Genomic DNA, 16,329 nt, shown 5'->3' with positions numbered 1-16,329 from the left:
ACCTTTAAAAGAACTTTTTACCCTAACTAGATCTTTTAATTCCTAGAACTCACTCTAATACACAATTGTAACTAATCTGGAAACAAATCACAGTAAAGGAAAGAAGCAAGAAATGGAAATGACCAAAGATCTTCTCCAGGAAACAGAGCTTAAATAATAGCCTTTATCTTTAACTGAGGGAACGACGAAGTGACACTACCAAAAAGGTTTTTAAACTTACAGTAATAATAGACAAAGTGCAAAACATTCACATTTTCTTAGACTCTGAAAAACACTAAGTATAATTCTTATTAATTTACCGGCAAGATTACTTAGATATTCACTTTTTAGATAAATTTACCTGAAGGTCCCCCTCTCCCACCAGACAATAACTTGCATCCCTAAAAATGAAAAGAAAAAGTAGAGGAGCCTCCAACCAAGTCAGCCTGTTTTATTCAACTTAAAAAAAATGCCACCACTGTCAACAACAACATGAAAACTCCAGGTCTATAAAGGTTAGAAATGGGGTAAGAAAATAATTAAATAGTGAGATCTTACTCCCTCAAACCATAGCCCTCCAAGGGACGGCTAAGTATTTTTAAAAGGGATAAGCCAACTAAATACAAGTTAAAATATGTCACTAAAAATCATCAGTGAACACATTCAGACTTTGGCAGGATAATATATGGGTTTAAGAGCACTTATTTACTTCATGAAAGACTGATACCCGCGTGACTTCTACACAGATGCAACCTTCCGAATTAATCACATTATATATACTAACACCTTTTAAAATAATATTTTAAATATTAAGGATATTTAAATCCTAGGTTTAAAAAATGACAGTTTAGGACTTATGAAGTCATCTGTTGGTACAAGTCACATGAAGTACTATTTATATACAAAGAACTAAAAAAGAAAAGGTGGGGAAAGGGGAAGCTTAGAGAAGGTATGAATTAATTTATCTACTTAAATACCCTACCAAAGAAAATCAGATTGAAAGAGCATTGCATAGACTGTATTCTGAAATAAAGTCCTTTAAAAATGCTTACTTTAAAATAGTAAGTTTTGTGTATATAATGTTTTCATTTGGTGTTATAAATCCATACAATTCCATTCAAATTTTATCAAGATGGAAACTGTTAAATAAGTATTTATGTGATTTTTTTTTGGCTTATTAAACAAAAATTTCTAAAATTGGAGTGGGGCAAAGAAACACACAATCAATAGAAACTGATTTACAGGTTCTAAGTAAAGAATCCTCTTGAGCCAGCCCACCGCAGGCGCATGAAATCTGGCTGGGTAGCATGGGGATATTACTTATTCACCTTTGCTGAAGCAGGTCCTTTAGACCAAAGCAAAACACAACCACCACCACCTAAAATCTTCAATAAAAACCAATGAAACCGAAGCCTTGGGGATTCTAAGTTATAACTATACATTGAAAGGGTCATTGATCACGCTGACACATCCATATTACAGAAGGTTACACAGAGCTAGGCAAGGCTAAAAATACATTTAAAGATAACTGACGAATTTTTGTCACTGATACCTGCCCTAAGCAACATTTGCTCCCTAGCTCTCCTTTTCCATAATAGACTAGTTAACAGTACTATTCAGATGGAGACATAGTCATTTAAGTTTGACAGCTGGAAATAAAGAACAGAATAAGCACAAAGCCAATTCTAAACAAATGGAATAGCAGAATATTCAACAGATGGAAACACATGGAATTAAATACAGAATTAGTATAGTTTACATGTTTTAAAAGTATATACTTCCTTTACAAATACCTCTAATTGATAATCTATTAAGAAGTATAAATATTCAAGTGAACATTTGAATTTTCTCTTTAAGAGTTCAGAATTCTTGAAGTCTGAAGATTAGTCTCCTTCTGCTGAAATGTCCAAGACTAAAAAGGCTTCACACAGTCACTTTATGTCTCTAATTAGACATATAAAAGCCTCTATTACCTACTGTGTTGTAATAAGACTTTGAAATTCTGTAACTCTTTTATACTTGTAGAAAGCCTACAAGAGAAAAAAGGAAGCATATTAGCACAGCTAATATGATGTGTACACATTTCAAATTATTGATGCTGTTATATGGGCTACAATTTGAAAGCAAAATCGAAAATAAAATGACGTAAACAACACTAAGCAGTGAAGCTTCCATTTTTAAATGCGTATGCTATTATTATTAAAGGGGCAAAGGAAGCCAGTTACTTCATATTATCAACAGATTCTAGATTAATGACGGGAACAGTGGTATGATAATTCATTACAATAAAGAATCTCAAATCATTTACATTAGCCTTATAAATTCATTTTGCACACTACTCTCCAAATCCGCTTCTTTTTTGTTGTTCCCCAAACACGGATTTGTTTTAACACAAAGGTACAGGTTCTGTTTATTCTATTGATGAATCCCTGTGCCCTCCATCCACCCATATTTATAGTGTTCAATAAATTATTATTGAGTGAATAAATGAATGAAATGCTTCTGAGCCCAGACCCAGAAGTAAAACTCTAGAATGGAAATCATAAAAAAAAAATTCTGTAAGCTCAATTATCCTTAGGTGCAATTCAGGGTTGATACAATAAAAATCTAATGTTTTTCTTTCTATAGCTTAAGATAATGTAGAATGCAGTACTGAGCTCATTTCTTTAAGAACTTAATAAATAATAGCTTTTCTTATATTGAGAGCTTAAAGTATGGTAGGCAACGTTCTAAGCTCATCACAGATATAATCTCATTAATTGCTTAAAAAAATTCCACAAGGTAGATAAAATTAACCCTGATTTTACATTTTAGGAAAACTGAGCCTCAAATAAATCAAGTAATTTTCCCAGGGCTGCTCAGCTAGTAGAGTAGGTGGGTTCTAACCAGTTCATCAGATCCCAAGACCATATGTCCTCTCAAAAAAAAATCTATGTCCGTATGGTCTCAAAAACATTTTCTTTATATTCTTACAAGCTGTAGGATTAACAGAAAATGAATTCTTACTCTAATCCTCAGAATATTAGAGGACTGAAACAGTGTTTACTTATTACGAAAAAACATTATGATTATTAAACAAAATAAATGTGTAAAATCATATGCTGTACCTCAAAGTACCTGTTTTTAAAAAAACCTATCAAAATACATATGAAGATACGGTAGAAACCAAGGTCCATATAACTAAAGAAAAGAGAGCTTAGTAAAGAGCAGCAGCTGAAAAAAACAATGAAAAACGTATGCTCAAAGTCTGATTTAGATACAGAATGGAGAGTGTCAGAAAACTCAAAGGTTATGATACAAATTAACTGTAGGTTACCTTTTACGTGGGGAGTACAAACTCGCCAGCACTATATGGGACCAGAATCTCTGTAAAGATGCATTCCAGACCTCACAATTTATTACACAAGAGAGATTTTCCACATTCCCTATTATTATTCTAAGACAGACACAGGAAGGCACAGAGTGTACCTGCATTTACCTACTGCTTTACTGATACTTTTAGAGGGATACTAAAATATATTTTAATAGCCAACAGGTATATTAATTTGTTCCCTGGAAAATAAGCCCTTTGATATAAATGTTGAAACCATCAAAAAATGGCTGTTAGTGTAGGAAAGACATTTGCAGAGTATTCAAGATAAAGAAACCACATTTCCCAGCCTTCCTTGGCCAGAACCAAAGACAATGCTCACTGTATGTCTCTGCCCACTAGCATCACATGACAAAGCAATGCTGTCCTAGCTGCCCTAATTGAGGCAGAATTGTATTACATAGGTTGTCAGACCAAGAAAACTACCAATTCACTTAACAAGAACAAATGCACAAACCCTCCCAAAGTGTAACACAATAATTTTTTGTGTTAGTGCAGCCAAAATCATTTATTATTTAAATGGACTGATAATCAGGTGGAAGATACAATGAACATCTCATTAACAATTATTAAGAACTGTAATATTTTTTAAGGAAAAAGTAAGAAATGTATAGAATACATATGAAGGAAACAGTTAAATTCGACTAAGAAATAACAGAATGACTAAATTGTGGTATGTCCATGTAATAGAATATTGGCCTATATTAAAAATAGTGCTTATGTATTTAAAAGTTGCTAAAAGAGTAAATCTCAAAAGTTCTCATCACAAGAAGAAAAACTCTGTACGTGTGGTGATGGATGCTACCTAGACTTACTGTGGTGATCATTTTGCAACATATACAAATAGTGAGTCATTATGTTGGACACCTGAAACTAATACAATGCTGTATGTCAATTATACCTCAATAAAAACGAAAAAAATAACACAAAAAAATTTTAATAATATTGGGAAATGATTAAATGTAATGCCAAGTAAAACAGGATAAGAAAGCATACAAAATGTATGGTTTCAACTCTGTAAATATGTACACACACACACACGTACGTAAATTTTTTACGTATAAGTAGTGGGAAAATACACATTAAAAATAGGCCAAGGGCTTCCCTGGTGGCGCAGTGGTTGAGAATCTGCCTGCTAATGCAGGGGACACAGGTTTGAGCCCTGGTCTGGGAGGATCCCACATGCCGCAGAGCAACTAGGTCCATGAGCCACAGCTACTGAGCCTGCACGTCTGGAGCCTGTGCTCCGCAACAACAGAGGCCGCGATAGCGAGAAGCCCGCGCACCGTGATGAAGAGTGGCCCCCGCTTGCCACAAACTAGAGAAAGCCCTTGCACAGAAACAAAGACCCAACACAGCCATAAATTAATTAATTAATTAATAAAAAAAAATACGCCAAATGTTGAAATCGTCCTAGGTGGTAGGGTTATGAGTGATTTTAAAATTTATTTTCTAAATAACACTTTCACATGTTTTTCCAGATTTTCTATAATGACTATGAATTACTTTAATATTAGGGGGAAAGAAAGATGAATATTTTAAAAGAAATTTGAAAAGCAGATGGCTGCCATTTGTTTTCCGTGGGGAGGAAAAGGGAGATTAAATTAGGCTGTACCTTGTTTGTGTAACCATCCCACCCTGAGTGTCATTACCCTTAAGAAAAGAAAGGTTTCCCACATCTAGTCTAGCCATAAAAACAATAAGACAATTTTTTAAGTACTGAAAATACTGGGGCACTAAACATCCAATGGTGTTTGTAAATCACCATCCCCACGCCCACCACTGCCATGGACTTCAGGTAGCGTCTTGTGATTTAAAAGTGTCACACAGGACCTCGTTTTATCCTCATGTTAACTCTGTGAGAAAGGTTTTTACTCCTCTTCATTATACAGAGAAAGGAAACAAACTGGGAGAAAGGAGTGATGTACCTGAGCTCATGCGGCCAGTAAATGGCAGGGCCAGGATTGCAGAACGCTAGGACCTGATTCTGAGTCCAGTACTCTCTAGGGAGCAATAAAAGGTACTAGCAGGCTCTAGTTAGAGAACTTAGCTGGAAGGGTTGCATTTGTGAATAATTCCTTGTGAGAGGCAGAGAAATTTTGAGGAAGTTAACATCTGCTTCTTTCTCAATTTAATTTTATTTAGATTTAAATACGTTTTAAGAAGGAGAGTCCCAGATATAGAGAACTAGTGGTTACCACTGGGGAGAGGCAAAATAGGGGTAAGGGGGTTAAGAGGTACAAACTACTATGTATAAAATAAGCTACAAGGATACATTGTACAACACAGGGGATATAGCCAACATTTTATAATAACTATAAAAGGAGTATAACCTTTAAAAACTGAATCACTATACTGTACACCTGTAACATAATACTGTACATCAACTATTCTTCAGTTCAAAGTGTTTAAATTGATTAAAATATTTTTTCATTTAAATTTCAAATAATTTAATTTTAATTCAGCTTCTCCTATTTTATCTTACTACAAAGCCTCATAAGTGGGTGGACTGAATTTTTCACGAAACACCAATTACTAGTGGTCATGCTATGTTTATCTTGTGTTTGAAATCTCAACCTACATGGTCATCTTTAAATACAGGGGAACAACAGGTGAAATCTTTGCTATTAAGATGGGGAAGGGGCAATTAATTTATTTTTAATTTAACTGCCTCTTTTTAACTTAAAAATGCACGTTAAGAAAACATTATAATCTCTGTATTACTTTGTTCTTTCTTTCTTTTTTTAATTCTTCCTTGATTTGACTTTGCCTTTTTTCCCAGGGCAGTATAGTATTGTTTTCTCTGATTTTCTATGATTCTTTTCCTTCTCTCCTGTATTCTTCACTTAGTTGGTACTGCATGTATCTCTGTAGGCAAATTCAAATTATTTTTGAAACCATCTGTGGTATAAACAAAAAGCAAACTGTATGTATGTACACAGGAAACAATGGGGGAAGCATGAGTGAAAGAAAAATGCCTCCTCAGATTAAGACACAGAGCAGCTGAAAGGTTTAATGTCTTTTTCTTTCCTCACCTTCTGAGCCAAACTCTCCTTACTCCTGCTATTGTACTTGAATGAGTTAAAACCAGCTAAAGAGAATTTTATTAGGAGAATATTTCCCCACAAAATTGAGAAGGCAAACTGGGAAATGCCGGCAATTTGAAACTATTACTTTTTCCTGCAACCTGTAGAGAAACTGGCTTGTGAGTGCAGGTACGATGCTATATGACAATAATGCTCCCTCTTTGTCAACAAAACAAAGCAAAACAGACTACTTTAGCAAAGAAGATGATCTTTGCAGTTTGTTGAAACCAGCAGGGGAATCAAAAGTCTTCACTATGAAAACAGTTCTTACCTTCCAAAAGCATTTAAAAGAGCAACTATTTCCTGTCGAGTGAGTTGGAAGCCTTTAGATGGGCTGTTCTCTGGAAGCTTTTGGATTTCTTTTTCTGAGAATAATATCTTCAGGGCAGTTCCTAAACCCTGAGTCTAAAGAAAATAGTGATAAACTTTTAATTAAATTCATATAATAATAACTGCTATAAAGGTTTAAAGGAATACTCAGTCACTGTGATGAGAAGTCAGGAAATTCACATGAACTGAACTTTTCACCAAGATGTTCAACTAGGTAAAACACAGTTTCTACTTCCTCACAGATTATGCATATGATAAATTTATCTAAGCTGTTAAGGAAATCTGAATAGTTTAACACTTTTTGGATACATATCCTACTATTCCAAATTACTAAAATGCCTTTTTTTAACGTAGAAAATATCACATTAGGATTACAGTGTTCAGTATGTAACTCTGAAAGCATTCTTTATAGCCCCTAACAATTCAAAACTTAGAAATAAGTATCAGTTTATAGGTATAGTGATACCTACACTTAATAATTTCTCAATTATTAGCAACAGAGTAAAAGAAAAATCTGATTTCAGTGTAGCCTCCATTAAAAAAATTCTGTCTCTTGACTTTCTATGACTTAATATCATCTTCGTAAAAGATAAAACAGTCACACAATCCTTTTTACACTGAAATATTTAGGTAAATGGGCCTGCTGGGCAGAACTTTCCCATTTTGTGACTAGGGGGCCTCCTTCTTTTGATCATTGATACAAACTCAGTGACCAAAATTTGATAATTAAATTTCTTATATAATTATATTTTACCTTTTATATAGGTATATAAAATACCAATATACTCTATTTATAACCAACTCCAAAAATGAATCTGAGATTGTACCAACAGAAACAGATACAATAAAACTAAAATCATTAACCTACAATAGGAAAAACATCTTAATACATACACATATAACACACAGAGTCTAATATTGTTTTTATAAATAAAACAGAAAAACCACACTTTGGATTTCTAATTCAATGAACAATGAGGACATTTTAGTAAAAACTTTCAACTTCTCAGTGGAGAAATTTAAGGTTAGTAATAGTTTCAAAACAGAAGACAACACACAAACCTGTAATTTCCCCCATAACCTGCATTTGTCACATCCAACACAGTCCATTATACGGGAGATATTCTTGAAATGTAACCGGAATTCCTCCTAACAAGCAGAACACATGTTCATTCTAATCAGACATTTAAAATTAAACTGCATTTGTCTGAATTATAATAAAAGTTTCAAAGCTTATTAATGAATGAGTTGTTTTTTTCAACAATGAAGTATTTGAATTTGTATAGCACAACACGGCACATAAAAACAGCTAACATTAATGGCAGTTTATAAAATTCATTCTATATATTAATTCAACAAACTTTTGATTGAGGGGCCACTCCACACAAAGCACCAACATGTACCCTACAGGGGACACCAAAGTAAATAATACACGGTTTTTACTTTGAAGGAGCTTAACTGCTGCTTCCATTTGATATCTGTGTACAACCAGTGGTAAATACATCTATATTATGTTTCATTTATTTTTGATACATTGTTTTGTGTGAGTCTAAATCAGAAAGCTAGTCCTAGAACAATAATCAGTGTCCGTATCTCTCCTTAGGACCACACCATGTTTATAACATGTATTCCCCATCAGCACCGATGATCACAGGGCTATACAAGGGGTCTGTGATCTCACAGTCCCCCACATTTGCTAATGCAGCTTCTCCAGGGACGCTTGCTTACTGGATCCTTGAGTTTTGCTGTATTCGTTTCCCACACAGTTAGATGCCTGTGAGCATCTGTGCATGGGTTTCTGTGACTCTAAGGTCAGTCTCACCTTCTCTGAGGACAAAACTAGCTAAGAGGAAGTTTCCTCATCTTTTCCACAGGGTAAACATAGAAAATAAAAATCATTTTATTGCACTGAGGTAAACATTTTATTGCAAAGAGCTGGAGTGAGTCACCCGAAAACTTGAAGCGTTTGGAGGAATCAATACCTTGGCCAAAAGAAAGACAACATAAATAGAACAGAAAAACTCCTTTGCTCTCCATTCTCATGTAATTCATGTTCTTTGGAGCAGATGGAAAAATGGACTTATATTCCCCTTTCTACACCTTTGAAAAATGGGAAACCAAATTTCCAGCATTTTATAACTTGAAAGCTAGCTGTGAAACCCTACTCTGCTCTCAGTCTTACCTTCCTCATCTATAAAAAGATACGTAATTATAGTTGTCTTGATCGGAAGTATAATATTTGTATAAACACTAAGAAAATAGGAAGCATTACAAAAATGAATTAGCATTATGTTAAATACTGTAATACTAATATACCTCTAAAACAACCATAAAACAAAACGACCTTCCAAAACTAAAATATAGTTGTGGCTAAATTACTTCATTTCAGAAATACCAAGGAACTCTTACTAATGTATTCATTCTTGTAGCATATCCACATCTAAAACATCTCGGGGCCAAATGTGTTTCAGAATTCAGAATTTTTGAGATTTTAGAAATATAGTACACACACTATATATTATGTAACACCCCACCAGAGTGTATGGCAACACCCTGTAATCAAATACATGATTGTTTTTGCAACAAAATGTAAGAATATTCATACCAAGCAGAATTTTTTTAAAAACACTACAAATATCCTTACACCAGTTCAGGTTAGGTTTTGCTAACAAATTAATTTGTACCAAACATAAGAAAAATGTTCAAGTTTTTGGAGCTTTTTGGATTTCAGAATCGCATATAAAAAATTGTGGAGCTGTGGTACAAGACTATTTGCCAGTCAATTTCAAATACTTTTATGAACACTGTAAGGGTACAACGTATTCCTTAATTACTGTAAGCAAATGAAAACCAAGTGCTTGTAACATCAAGTTGCATAATGTTCCTAAAATATAGTCTCCTTGTGACATCACAGGTCAACAGGTAATTTTTGTCTTATATGTTAGTCCATTAGGACAAAAACATAATAGTTTCAAAACTGTAACATTTTGTAAAGTAAACATTAGAAAATATACTATTTACTGCCTTCAAAGTGGCTAATAGTGCATGATTTTTTTTAAGACGCATCAAAACAGCAATAAGTAAATGAAAGAAAAGAAAGTAAGAAAACTTTCAAAATAAAGCCTTTTGAAAAGACATTTACAAAGGTGTCATTAGTCAGAGGTATGACTGAGGATTCACTAAGCAGCTGGGCAAACTAGAAAGGAGAAAGGAATTGAGAAAGAGCTTTTTGTATCATGTATAGTAAAATCCAATCAGACCAACAAGGTGGTGAACTGGGAAAGAAAGTTTAGATGAACAGGATTAAAATACAACCAGTAAACTGTTCCCCACCCGGTCCCCCAGTCAAGAACTTTTTACCTTTAACGATTTGGCCCCCTTTTTGTCACCTGCAAACATGGATTTCTCGTCAAAGTGCATGGGAAAGGACCTAATGAAATGAAAATATTATAAGCTACAGATGAAAAATTCAAGCTCTGGTAGAATTTTCTATCCCTACAAATATTTAAAATTCAGAATTTACTCATGTGTAAGGTTTGGTAACATGGGAAGGTGGCAAAGAGTTTAAACTATTCAATCAAAGAGTAAAGCAAGATAAAGAGGGCTTTGTAATTTATGAGAGTGTAATGTTTTGAAGAAATTACGTGACAAAAATAACCTAAAAAATTAACTAAAAACAATTTTGTGTGAAAAAATGTACAAAACTCTTTAACATTTTAAAACATTTTTTAAAATTTAATGCATAATTTACCTTAGACATTTCTTAACCCAACTCTCCTCTGTGCTCATTTTTAACAATCAGTAAAGTGCAGTTTTATACACCCAGGATTTTTTTTAAAGGTTATATTGTAGAACGTAAGGCTAATGTCCTCTTAGGTAATCTATCCTTATGCTAGCACCTATTACCATCTGAATTTAAGTAGCAACTGGAAGAATACAATATTGGTAGAAAGAACATTAAAGTAGCATTAAATTTTGGTACTACATAAAATTTAAAGTTATATTTAAAAATACAGCCTAGAGGCTTCCCTGGTGGCGCAGTGGTTGAGAGTCCGCCTGCCATTGCAGGGGACACAGGTTCATGCCCCGGTCTGGGAAGATCCCACATGCCGCGGAGCGGCTAGGCCCGTGAGCCATGGCCGCCGAGCCTGCGCGTCCGGAGCCTCTGCTCCGCAATGGGAGAGGCCACAACCGTGAGAGGCCCGCGTACCGCAAAAAAAAAAAAAAAAAAATACAGCCTATTCTCAAGTGTGAAAGTTTATGCAACAAAGCTTTATAGACGCTTTTCAGTCAACATTTTTAGAAATATTTTTAAAATGCTGCCATTCTATGGAACACTTTCTTCTCAGTTCTAATTCTCCCTTTTCCTAACTTTCAGGAGTCAGTTTTTGTTTTATCAATATTTCAAGAACTACCTCACTCAACTACAGAGTGGAGAATTTCAGATCACTGACAATTCAATTCTTACTTTGTATCTTGAAAGATATTCAGTAGAAGGGTTTTTGTGTCAGCATCCTCTTTTACATTTCCAGTGTAAAGATCGACAATTGAGCGCTCAAAGTAAGGGGCCACCTTTGATAAAGCTCGAAGCTCAATTAAATATAAAAAGTACAGATTCTTTAGCCTTCTTGGGCCTTCTCCCTTGGTTTCCACAGGGTCGAAGCGGCGTTTAAATTCTTTCATATTAGGTCCCCAGGTAGGTTTACCCCAGGTTTCTAAAGAGAAAGGGAAATATATTATACACTCTTAATAAACAGGATTTTTGCTCTATTGAGAATATGTATTTTCCCCAACAATTCTTATACTAATAGAAAAAATCTGATTACCTTCCAAAAGATAATTTGCGCATAGATGTAAATTGATACTAGCATGAAGTCCCGATATAAGCTTATAGAAGACTCTTTTCTCCAAACACAAACCTATTCAGAAAAATATTGAAAAAGAAATCACATCCATTTAGATAACAAAAATACTGAATCAAGAGGATTAGGTACATGGGCTTATTTTTAAAGTTAACATTCGAGGACATTAAAAACAAATCAAGGACTAATATAAAATAATTAGATTGAGTTACTATCACTAGAAGATAAAATAAGATTCTGACTTCAGAATGGAGTTAACTGAGTATGATAACTTAGTGCAGAATAAGATACAAATGTCTGGGCTACTGGAGGTCCAAACACTATGGATGCACTTGGAAAAGTCCTCATGTTACCCAGATGGCAACAGCACAGATTTTTTGTGGTTTAGGCTAAACTAAAGCACATATAAAGTCACTGCTTTGGCGTAACAATAGCTGTTTCGTCTTTTCCCTTCCCTATAGATGTTCTTTATTTGAACCTACTTGTTAGTGGAGGAAGAAGAGACTGAATTCTGTTTCTTTCCTTCCTCCAGATTCTTTAGTGGTTCTTATTAATCCTTTGCCCTGGAATTCTCTAATTCTACTTAACTGTATGTTCCACAGGTAAGGAGCAAAAACTTGGAAAACAGACATCCAGGAGTTTCAGCCAATTAAAAAAAAAAATGTGTGCTGATTATTTACTATGTGAGTAAAACCATATCAAGATGGAGTTCAGTAATGTGATGGAAATTTATTTTATGTAGCCTTCTTAAGCCACACAGGCTTTTGCTCAGAACAGAGGTCAAGATAATTTCGCCATCCTATCCAACCCCTGCCTCCATTTAAAAATATTTTCTATTATAAGAGTAATACACATTGTGAATGAACTTAATGCTATTAAATTCTGAAGTGCTTAAGGTAAATTTTATACTGTGTATATTTAACCACAACGAAAAAAGAGAAACATTTTTAGAAAATATTCTTCATAGAAAAATTTAAAAATAGATAAAAATGCAAAAAGTTTTAAGAATCTACACTAGATGCAGAACAATTAGTTTTTCCCCTTTCCTACCACCCAACAGAGTTTGTTTTTGTCTTTTTTGCTTTTTGGTTTTTTTACTCTCCCTATGGGGAAAAATGGGCTTCAACAGTGGAAACTAAGAAACAATCTCATTTATATGCTGAAGGATTTTTTAAGAGTATGTATGTGGCTTACTTTGCATCCTTTCAGGATCTTTTAGATCTTCAACTTACTTTCCCTTTATGTTCTACCACAGATGGCTCTGAAGCAAGTAGCTTCTAATAGGAAAAAATAATTATTTTGAGATCTCATTCCCTAATTCAGAATTCTTCCTAGAACATTCTCATCACCACGGATAGAGACCAAAAGGTAGAAATTCAGTTCTATTTTGTGGCTTCTTCATAAAAGTATATGGCCAAATTTGAATGTTTATGGTAAACAAGGAATATAAACAATATGAACAACTTTGATAAAACATTAGGTATTAACTTCTCTAGTAAAACTTTTAATCAAATCTGTTATCAAGTACCAAAATGATCAGATTTGAAGTTCACTTCCTCTTCCTTCCAATCTACTTCTCTAAGCAGTAAAATATCTAAAGCCAAGGGAAGGGAAAACAGGCAAAGCAAAGCTCATGAAAATTCATATGCCTAAAAATGAGAAAATGAAAACTAGGAGGGAATTCTAATTTGCAAAGCCCACAAAGCCCCTTACCTAAAAGGGGATGGGTTGTAAGAGGGAAGGAAGGAGTAGATATGTACTTCTGTAAACTGTGAAAATTAGGTAACTTCAAGCAAAATCTTAATAATAAAAGATGAGCCAAGTGAATGCACCAAGAAGACACACAACACTCTTAGCAGAAAGTGCTGGAGAGGTGCTCCCTGCCTGCGGTCTGCTGCCAGCCCTAATGCCTGGCAAATCCAACTATTCAATTTAGAAAGTGGTTCTCCTCTTCCTCTTCTGGATTTAATTTCATTCAAATTCATTTTCATCAACTGAACTACAGGACACCAATATATAACTTTTTCTCTCACAAAAGGGCTAGATATATTGTTAACACTATTATTTGGCATTTGTACACCGTTTAGTGATTTTCGAAGCAGTTTTCACAGGCATCATCTACACTCACAGTGTAGGTAAGCTGGGTGGCTAGTGCCACTCTCGTGCCCCAGATCAGGAAACTGAATTTCAGAAAAGTTGCCTACAAATAGGAGTTATCGCTGGACTGTGTATCAATATTCAGAGACTCTCATCAATAGGATACAAGGAGAGTGGTTGATATAGTATACCCTAGAATCTGATACTGCCCATAAATTTCATTCTCATCCTCCATTATCAATATGCAGAGTCTCTGACCACCTCTTTTAACCTAAATACTACTTTCCACAATTTGTGCTCGTAAAATAAAGTTAATTAAACAAAGATAACCATCTCTTCCCACATTGGCCATTTATCAATATAATTCCTAGCAGTATCTGCACATCAAAAATAGTTCATTGGGCTTCCCTGGTGGCGCAGTAGATAGGAATCTGCCTGCCAATGCGGGGGACACAGGTTCGATCCCTGGTCCAGGAAGAGCCCACATGTCATGGAACAACTAAGCCCGGGTGCCACAACTACTGAGCCTGAGCTCTAGAGCCCGCGAGCCACAACTACTGAGCCCACGTGCCACAACTACCTGAAGCCCACGTGCCTAGAGCCCGTGCTCCACAAGAGAAGCCACCGCAATGAGAAGCCCACGCTCCACAACTAGAGAAAGCCTGTGTGCAGCAACGAAGGCCCAACACAGCCAAAAAAAAAAAAATAGCTCATTAAAAAACAAAGAGAAATCACGTTCATAAGTTAACACGACTGATTAACAAAGATAAAATGGAATTAAGTGCTTAGTTTAACTCAGTAGAGTTCCTATAAGGTTATGGCTATGAAATATCCATTTTCCAGTGTCATTCAACTTGCTTATCTTTCATTAATACATTTGAACTTTTGGTTTCATAAATTAATGGCAATTTGGTAAATTTTTTAAAAGCAGCATATATCCAGTTATTAACCAAAGTTGTTAAAATCCTAGAATGTTTCAGCTTTCCATTAATAACGTTTCATAATTTCAACACTAGAAAATATAAGAATGTGAAGGTATGTGATATATTGGGATCTACATTACTTTATCCTTCAGTTAGACAAGTTTAGACTATATGTGTAAACATGTTTAAAACCTTCTGAATTAAAATTCATCTTCCCTTAATTTCATATATATAAAAAAGTACTTCCTTCCAAAAAGAATGCCTCTACTTAAAAAAACAGACTTGCATAGTGGTTACTAGAAAAGTAGTTTGGATGAGTATTACATACAGAATGGAAATAAGACTGGGAACCAGTTCTGGAACCCTGATGACCGCATCTGCCCTGTATATTTCCATAACACTGGTTTTTAGCTGACCAATATCCTCAAAATTTTCAAATAATTTTATCCTAAACTATAATAACCTAAAACATGTTATTTTCTTTCAAACACTGTCAAGATTTAATGAATCCTAAAACTTACAAATATATATTAAATAAATCAATTCATTTTTTGCAAGATGCCAATAAATTTAAAATGCAGACATTAAATTTACCTTCTAGCCACGTGTAGAATGATTCTCCTAAAAAACAAAACAAAAACAATCAAAATTATACACACACACAGAACTGGGTTAAAATGTTTAAATGGTCATTCATAAATAAGAATAAATTAAGTCTATAAAACGTTCCTCATGACAGATTAAGGAATATGTCTACTGCTCATGTGTAATGGAAAAACAGGCATATGGTTCTAGAAAATAAAGTCCAAAAGTTACTGAAGTAGTTTTGGGAAAAAGTTCTTATAAATGACATTTTGACTTGTAAAATTTTTGAGAAAACTTCCAGTCAAAATATTATGTAAACCTTATTCACTTGAAGGCTTAAATATCCATAAGTATGAGGAGAAACAATCTTAAATTTGCTTTTGATAACCACAGCATTATTCAAAACTTCCAGAAAAAAGTGAGTATGAAAATTATTAATTCCATTTTTCCTGAGCAATAAACCTAAGTATATTTCCTCAATTATCTAAAACTACTAAGTTTTAAGAGATAATAAAAAAGTTCCCTAAATTTTCAAAATAATTCTTCAGAAAAGTTAACGACCAGAATATGAAGGGGCCTTCCCCTTGTGTACTATGCTAAAAGAACTATTTCTAGCCCAATATTGTTCTGAGTGAAAAGAAAAATGGCAGTCAGTAAAGATAAAAAAAGTTAATATAGTTCCTATACTCATCCTTATTTTAATTGTGAAAAGCAAAGCATGATGATAAAAACTCAACACATAGGTGAGTTGAGCAAGGAGTCCAGGGGATAAATTAGATGGTGGGGAATTACTTTGTCTCCTGAGAGTCTTCATCCTTAGCAAAACAACACAAACATCTTCCTAGAGAATCATTCATTCAACATACTCTTACTTAGATGATACTCTTACACAAAACATCATTCATTATCTCACTTGTTTACTCAAAAAGCCCCAGCTGCTAACAGGAAAAGTCTAGCTCCTAAGGTCCTCAATAATCTGGCCTCTACTCATCGAATTTTAAATTACCCCATATATGAAGTCTTTCCCACTCTCCCCAAACATGCCTTGTTTTTCCTTTCTCAACCCCTTGGTCCATGCTGTCATCCAAGTAGCACAC

General features: G+C 34.4%; 1 protein-coding gene across 1 annotated transcript in view; it reads right to left on the bottom strand.

The window, feature by feature from the left end:
* Window positions 1–1,493: 1,493 nt before the first annotated feature.
* ERO1B (endoplasmic reticulum oxidoreductase 1 beta) overlaps window positions 1,494–16,329 on the bottom strand; it is a 61,717-nt gene continuing 46,881 nt past the window's right edge. Inside the window, exons 10-16 of the mRNA XM_065893812.1 lie at window positions 15,242–15,268; window positions 11,592–11,684; window positions 11,234–11,480; window positions 10,126–10,195; window positions 7,828–7,914; window positions 6,707–6,840; window positions 1,494–2,009 (exon numbers count right to left, since the gene is read on the bottom strand). Coding sequence (XP_065749884.1) covers window positions 1,949–2,009; window positions 6,707–6,840; window positions 7,828–7,914; window positions 10,126–10,195; window positions 11,234–11,480; window positions 11,592–11,684; window positions 15,242–15,268 — 719 coding nt within the window. The 3' untranslated portion in view covers window positions 1,494–1,948. The remainder of the gene's footprint in view (window positions 2,010–6,706; window positions 6,841–7,827; window positions 7,915–10,125; window positions 10,196–11,233; window positions 11,481–11,591; window positions 11,685–15,241; window positions 15,269–16,329) is intronic.

The sequence above is a fragment of the Phocoena phocoena genome, chromosome 16 (assembly GCF_963924675.1).
Source record: "Phocoena phocoena chromosome 16, mPhoPho1.1, whole genome shotgun sequence".
Lineage (NCBI taxonomy): Eukaryota > Metazoa > Chordata > Mammalia > Artiodactyla > Phocoenidae > Phocoena > Phocoena phocoena.
This window is presented reverse-complemented; position numbering and strand designations above follow the sequence as displayed.